General features: G+C 58.9%; 1 protein-coding gene across 1 annotated transcript; it reads left to right on the plus strand.

Annotated features, from left to right (window-relative positions):
- Positions 1-1,525: 1,525 nt before the first annotated feature.
- Positions 1,526-5,914, plus strand: CD320 (CD320 molecule). The gene is made up of 5 exons (XM_002928360.4): positions 1,526-1,728; positions 4,224-4,337; positions 4,696-4,929; positions 5,175-5,333; positions 5,441-5,914. Exons 1-5 carry the CDS (start codon positions 1,602-1,604, stop codon positions 5,581-5,583), a joined length of 777 nt encoding a protein of 258 aa, XP_002928406.1. The 5' UTR covers positions 1,526-1,601; the 3' UTR covers positions 5,584-5,914.
- Positions 5,915-7,297: the final 1,383 nt, after the last annotated feature.

Consider the following 7,297-nt stretch of genomic DNA (forward strand, 5'->3'; position numbering starts at 1 on the left):
CACCTGAGCTCTGAGTTAGGTACTGGTTTTTTTTGTTTTTTTTTTTTTAAAAGATTTTATTTATTTATTTGACAGAGACACAGCCATCGAGAGATGGAACACAGGGAGGGGGAGTGAGAGAGGAAGAAGCAGGCTCCCAGCGGAGAAGCCTGATGTGGGGCTTGATCCCAGCCATCCAGGCGACTGAGCCACCCAGGCGCCCCGCTAGGTACTGTTTTGAATGCTTTTGGGATCTCACCTCCTTTGTGGAGCAATCCTGTGAGGTCAAGGCTGATGCCACACCCCCTCGACAGAAAAACAGAATGACGGACAAGAACTCGCTCAGGCTCACTGAAATTGAACCTGGCAGCTGATGAGTCTGCCTAACTACTACAAATTCATGGCTTCTTCAGCTTCTACCCCTGCACCCCAGAGACCTTTGAGCCTCAAAGATGGAATGTTCCCCACTCCTGCGGTGCACAGTCCACTTTTTGTCACCTTTCCACCTGCCTCTGCGCCGGTACACCTTAGCCTCTACCCATTGCACATGGGAATCTGGGAGGTTTTGAAACAACAAAAAACCCCAACACACACATATACACACTCCAAAAGCAGCTATAACTTTCAACATTTTCAAATAGTGAAGCTTGCCAACAACCTGCAAACAGCCTCTTGTGGGAAAGATCTGGATGCTTTAGTGTTGCTTCCAGGAAACGGGGGTGGGGGGGGGTAAATGCTTGCATACCTAACACTGAGGGACCTCCACTTGTTTGGGGTTCTGCTGACAGTCTGACGCATTGCTTCTTCTCAAGGCAGAACAACCGATAAAATACTTATTTTCAAGAAAACACGGCCACTGGTTGGCTAGAAAGCCTGCAGAAGGTTTGTATTTTATGTGCCTATTGGTTGAGCATGAGAAAGCCCATGGGCTGCCTTTACATATCTTGTTCCTGGAGAATACCCACCGCCCTGTGAGGAGGACTGAAGGAGGCAGTGGGTGTGGGTGAGCGCATCCAGGTGCGAGGGACAGGACCCTTGATGGAAGCCAGGAACTTCTGGGAGTGTTTCGTTCATCTATTCACTAAATATTTCAGAGCCTGCTATTGTGGCTGACGCTGTGCTAGGCACTGGGGATGCAATGAACAACACAGCATTCCTGCCCTGCAGCTGACCTAGTGGGTCATCAGACACTAAATCAAAGTAAGCAAAGTAGAAAAGTTGGGTGCAAGGGAGAAGCAGGAGGAGGGAAAGGCTGGGGCGTGCCTGAGGGAAGTGGCTACCATATTAAACATGATAATCAGACAGTAACATTTGATGCGGGATGCACGCGACACATTCGATATTGTAAGTAGACAATGACAAGTTCGTTTACATCCCCATAGTTTCTAACCTCAGATGGCCCCAACACGTTTCGATGTACCTTGTCACTGGGAAAAGCGGGTTAGAGCCTCAAATTTGGGTCCTCTCGTATTCGGACTTTTACGGTACTCTTAGCCGCGGGCGCCGGGGCTCCGTGGGGCGGGGGCCCCGCCCCCGACCGCGGCGCGCGTGCGCCGGGATAAAAGCGAGGCCCAGTTGGCGCGTGGTCAGTACCGGGACGGGGCGGTGCAGCGAGCGGCTGCATGGCGCAGGGCGGAGTGCGGCGGACAGCGGCCCTGGGTCTGGCGCTGCGGCTGCTGCTCGGCTTCGGGCTGGGCATGGAGGCCGCCCCGACCCCGGTCCCCATCCAGTTCTTGGCCCAGGCCCCAGGTGAGTGAGCTCCGCGTACTCCGCAAGCGCGCCCCCCGGGCGGCCTGGTCCCGCCCCGCGCGCCGGCGGCGCCTCACCATTGGCTGTAACGCTTGTTCGCTCCGGACACTCCCCCGGCACGTGGCTGGAGACTCTGGAGTTCGGGGAGCCTGGCCTTTGAGCGAGCCTTCCCCAGTCGGGGGATCCTCGCGTGGGTGGCTCTGCCTGCCTTTAACTGTCCTGCTTCTGCCTGCTCACACCCCACTCCTGCTCTGCTTGGCGGACCCCTTTGTCACCTCCAAGCCGCCCTTCAGCCCAGCGTGGGCAGGAAGGCTTGCTGTAGGCTCAGGTTGTCAGATCTCTGTGCATGGCCGGTCACCTGGTGCCTCTTGCAGCAGCTGTAGGAGGCCCTCATCCAACCCCGGGGCCATATGGCTGAGTTTCCTCGGCGACCAGCCCCCGCCGTCCCCATCGTTTCTCTCCCTCCCTGTGACCCCAGGCCCTTGGGCACCTGCTCCTGGGCCTAGGTGATCTTGGTGGCCCTCCCTGAGGTTCCCAGAGGCAGCTGGGTGGGATAGAGTGACCTCCGTGTAGGCACAGGTGATCCTCGCTTTCAGCAGTGAGCTCCCGTCTGATCTGGTCTCCTGCCTCACCCCAAAGCCCCTGCCTTTACAGGCTAAATGTTCCTGGTTCCTTTAAGAAGGCAGGACTCAATTTAACCAAGTACCAAACTCTACAGTTCTCCTCTCCTCAGGACAATGAGGTAGGGACTCCTAACATGCTCCTTTTACAGGGGAGAGAACTGAGGCTGGGAGGGAAAGTCACTGGTCACTTCAACTCCTGTCTGACCCAATAGCCCTATGAGGCCTGGTCTGCTGTGCTCTGCCTCCCACTTTCCAGCAAGAACACACACTCCAGGGAGGGAGGGAGGTCGGGAGGTTGGCAAGGCTAAGAGTGGCTAGGCCTGGAAAGGAAGCCACACCCAGAGACCGCCAGACCCCCCGTGGGCAGGGAAGGAAGCCACCTCCAGGTCCAGTCACAGCTCTTCCTGTCTTCAAAAGCTCAGGGAGTGTGTGGGTCACAGGTGTCATTGGGCCTGGAGGCCTGTGGCAGGACTGGCTGTGGGGAGATGGGGGTTTGGAGGCTCAGGCCTGTGAGTAAAGGTGGAAGTGGCAAGAGTACCAGGATTGACTGGAGTGCCACTAGGTTGGGGCCAAGCAGGTATTTGCACCCCCATCACTGAACCCAGGAGGAGAGCCTTAAAGGCCATTCGTTTCCTCAGTATGTCAGACTTCTTCCTGCTGCCAACTTTCTAGGCCCTTTCGTGCTCTTCCAGATCAGCATGTAGCCCGAGCCTCACTGCCTGGGGTCAGGAAGGCTCAGATCTCATCAGGACACAGCCTGGACCCTTGTGTGACTTGTGTCTGTACTGCCCTGGGCTTGCGGTCACGAGGTCCTGGCCCTGATCTCCACTGAGTGTCCAGTCTGTGTGGATACCAATTTGACGACCTTTGTTTTAGTGGAAGGCAGAGCTTCAGGCCTCTCTGAGGGGTGCACGAGACCCTTTCCAAGAAAGAAGCAGACATCTGAAAGCTGAGAAGGAATCACCAGTTGCAGAGTGGGGGGAAGAGAGGGGCACAGGGCCAAGCATCAGCGCAGGCAAAGGCCCTGAGGTAGAAATGAGCCAGGCCTCTTGGAGAACAATGAGGAGGCCAGGACAGAGGGAGCTGGATGAAGAGGAAGAAGGAGGGAGGAAATGAGGTCCAGGAAGGGTTCATGGCAGGGCTTTGCCAGGCCTGTGGCCACATAGACAAAATAGGGATTTGGTGGGAGAGGGTCAGGGGACCAGGGCACGGCTTTCAGCAGAGAGGAGGCAAGGGCAGGTAACTGAATGATGTGACTCTGTGAGATCCCCAGTGTCCAAATGAAGATGGGGATGGGGCCTGGTGAGGAGGCGGCACATTCAGGATTTGGAAAGTGGTCGGATCTGGGGGGAATTTAGGTGGTGAGTGGACAAGCCTTGGTAACTAATCAGGTCCTCCACCCAGGGCCTCAGTTTCCCCTTGGCTAAGCAGGTGGGATATAATGGGCCCTGCCCACCCAGACCATGGGCCTGGTCCAGGGCAGGTTCAGAGATGGCCCCTACCAAGTCCGTTTAACTGTGGATCTTGGAGAGGCTCTTGGGGAGACCATCTGGCCTGGAGCCTGGTAAAGACCCCAGGATCAGTGAGACCTGGGTTCAGACCTGGACTCTGCCACCAGCTCTGCAGCCCCGGGCCTTGCCTCTCTCCTCAGTGTCTTCTGCAGCATGGGGCTGGCGGTAGAACCTGACCTCTGAGCCTCCCGCGTAGTAGGTCCTCAGAGTAGTAGGTCCTCAGCAGACGGTGGCTGCCAGTGTCATTCCAGTGCCCTGGGACCTGGCCTGCCTCCTGGTGGTCGCAGTCTGAAACCACCGTGCCCCTGGGGTAGGGGGCAGGACTCGGGCCTCCCAGACCTCACTTGTGTGCATCTTGCAGGCTCGTGCCCGCCCACCAGCTTCCAGTGCCGGACCAGTGGCTTCTGTGTGCCCCTCACGATGCGCTGCGACGGTGACAAGGACTGCCCGGACGGCAGCGATGAGGAGGAGTGCCGTGAGTAGCCGGGCTCCGGGGGCGGGGCTTGAGGGGGCGGGGCCTCAGGGGTGAGCTGCTGGTGCGAGGGGTGTGGCCTTCAGGCAGGGGAATGATGGGGCGGGGCCTGAGGGTGGGCAGGGCTTACAAGACGAGGTGGGTTTACTGGGAAGCGGACTTAGGGGGGCTTTGGGAAGAGGGGCTTGCAGAGAGGCCAGTCCTTGGCAGGTGGAGCTAGCAAGGGGGAGTCTTTAGGATGGGTGGATTTTTCTAGAGTCACTTGTTTCTGGAAGGCGGGGCTTACAAGGGGGCCGGGTGGAGGGGCGTACCGCAGCACTGTTGGGCGGGTGTTTGCGACCTGACTGACCTCGTACCCCAGGGAACAAGCCTTGTGCCCAGGACGGAGAGTGCCAGCCACCCACTGGCAGCCCCTGCCCTTGTGACAATATCGATGACTGCCCAGATGGCATCGTCGAGAATGTTCACAACTGCAGTTACCAGCCCTGCCCGGCGGGGGAGCTCCGCTGCCTGCTAGGCGGTGCCTGCATCCCACACACCTGGCTCTGCGATGGCCATCCCGACTGTCCCGCCTCCAGTGACGAGCTTGGCTGTGGTGTGTATCATGGGACCTCAGAGTGCCTGGGGGGGTGGGGAGGGCTGGGCATTAGATAAGGACACCTGACACTTCCGGTGGGGGACGAGGCTGAGGGTGTGGACACTTGCATCCCCATGGGGGCAGCGGAAGATCAGCCCCAAGGTCCCCTCAGGCATTTGGAACACCTGTTCATCATGTGTTCCCCCCACCCCACCGTCCTCAGTGCCCACTCCCCAGCTGCTGAATGCCTGGACTTATTGCAGGAACTGAGACCCTCAAGGAAGGGACTGACATGTCCACAGGGACACCTGTGACCCCGCACAGTGTCACCTCTCTCAAGAATGCCACAGCCACCCCCGTTGGGGACCAGGACTCCGTCCAGTCTGGATACCGGAGTGCTTGTGGGGTTATCGCAGCTGCGGGTAAGATGACTGGGCCCTCCTACTCCTGGGGCTTGGGGAGGGGACAGGCTGCAGACGCCCCTTCTCCGTGTGGCGAGCTGCTGACTCCTGCCTGTCTGTCCCCGCAGTGGTGCTCAGTGCCGGTGTGGCTGCCATCTCCCTGTTCGTGCTGTCCCGGCTCTGTGTGCGGGGGCGCCTGCACCCGCTGGGGCTGCTGACGGTCGTGAAGGAGTCCCTGCTGCTGTCAGACAGGAAGACCTCGCTCTTCTGAGGACGGGCTCTTGCTACCACAGCTCCTGGTCCCTGCGCGGGGGCAGCTATGGGGACGTGTACCTCAGCAGCAGCACACGGCTGCTGGCGCACCAGCCCTCAGACGTGGGTCCTTCCGGCCAGGCAGCACCATGGACCTGAGCTCCTGTCGCTGGCCCCGGAGAGATTGGGGGTGCTGGGACCCTCCCCCAGGATGCAGGGAGCCTGGTTGGGGAGTACATCACAGCTGGAATTGAGGGGCTGGTCCCAGGCTGCTTCTGGGGGCAGCCCCACATGTAGGCACTCCTGCTGCCCCCATCTGAAGGTGCTGATTAAAGTTACTTCACATCTTCTGCCTGCCTCTGGGCCTCTGTCTCGCTCTGCCCAGCCAGCCAGGGATCTCCAGGCCAGGCCCTCCTCCGTGGTGGAAGTGTCTCGAGAGGGTGGGACTCCGAGACCCAGCCCTGGGCACTCCCTCGGCCACTTTGCCTCTCGCTTCCTGGGACCCAGAGCAGGAGGCCGCGGGGCTGGGGCAGCATGGTGGTCTGCATGACCCGAAGGCTCTTGTGCGGAAGAGCAGAACCCGACCAGTGCCTCCTAGAGTCCTGGGGAACCACCATCCATCATGGCTTCTTCCTCTTTGAGATGGAAGCTGGGCATCCCAGGGTTGGTCTGGGCTCCACCCGGTTTTAAAATGTAGGCTTCATTATTGTGCAGGTGTGGACTGCCATTGAAAAGGCTCACAGTTCCCAAAAGATGGGGAGGGGGCACGGAGTGGGCACACTATGCCACACAGGGGAAGGAAGTCCCAGGGTCAGGAGGCAGAGGGAGCAGGCGGAGAATGTAGGCAAGAACCTTTATTGTGGTTCCCATGGGAAGGAACGGGTGAGGCAGGGTGAGCGGGCTTGGGACCGGCTAGTTTGAATAACCCCAGTGGACTCTGGGGGCAGGTGCTGTCTGTCCTGTAGGCACCAGCCTGTTGACAGTGACGCCGCTGGCTAGGAATGCCTGGGGCATCCGCCTGGGTCTGTGCCCTGCGTAGCCAGCCCCCACGGATCTGCCGATGTTGTGGCTGGGCCCACCCTTGTGGTTCTTCTTATGATCACTGGACGCACTTCAGCAGAGACTATCTGGGAACTTCGAGGAACGAGGGTGATGACTCACAAGTCCTTGCAAGAGGGCACACGGNCCTCGCAAGAGGGCACACGGCACCCTCGCGGGCCGCACAGCGAGATCGCGGATAAAGAGAGAGGCAGTGTGGACCCGGGGCGCTCTGTCTTTGTTAGGGTCCGAGGGTGGGGTGTCCAGGGTTCCACGAGTTCACTCTTTACTGGTGAATTTATTTTATTTTTTTAAGATTTTATTTATTTATTAGAGCGAGAGCATGAGCGGGGGGAGAGGCAGAGGGAGAGGGAGAAGCAGACTCCCCGTTGAGCAGGGAGCCCCATGCGGGACTCAATCCCAGGACGCCGGGATCATGACCTGAGCTGAGAGCAGACGCTTCACTTACTGAGCCCCCCCAGGCGCCCCTTTACTGGTGAATTTAAAGCATAGGAAGAGGAATTGGGGCGGGGAGGGAGAAGTGGGGTCACTCAGGCAGTCAACTATCTAGGCCACCCAGGGCTTTCTGAAAGAGGGAGCTTCAGGGGCGGGGCAACCGAATTCCTTATCTGGCGGGGTTGCTGGGAGCTGGGCCCTACAGCTGGCGATAATGTTTATTCCGGAGGGATGCTGGC

The sequence above is a fragment of the Ailuropoda melanoleuca genome, chromosome 4, assembly GCF_002007445.2.
Source record: "Ailuropoda melanoleuca isolate Jingjing chromosome 4, ASM200744v2, whole genome shotgun sequence".
NCBI lineage: Eukaryota > Metazoa > Chordata > Mammalia > Carnivora > Ursidae > Ailuropoda > Ailuropoda melanoleuca.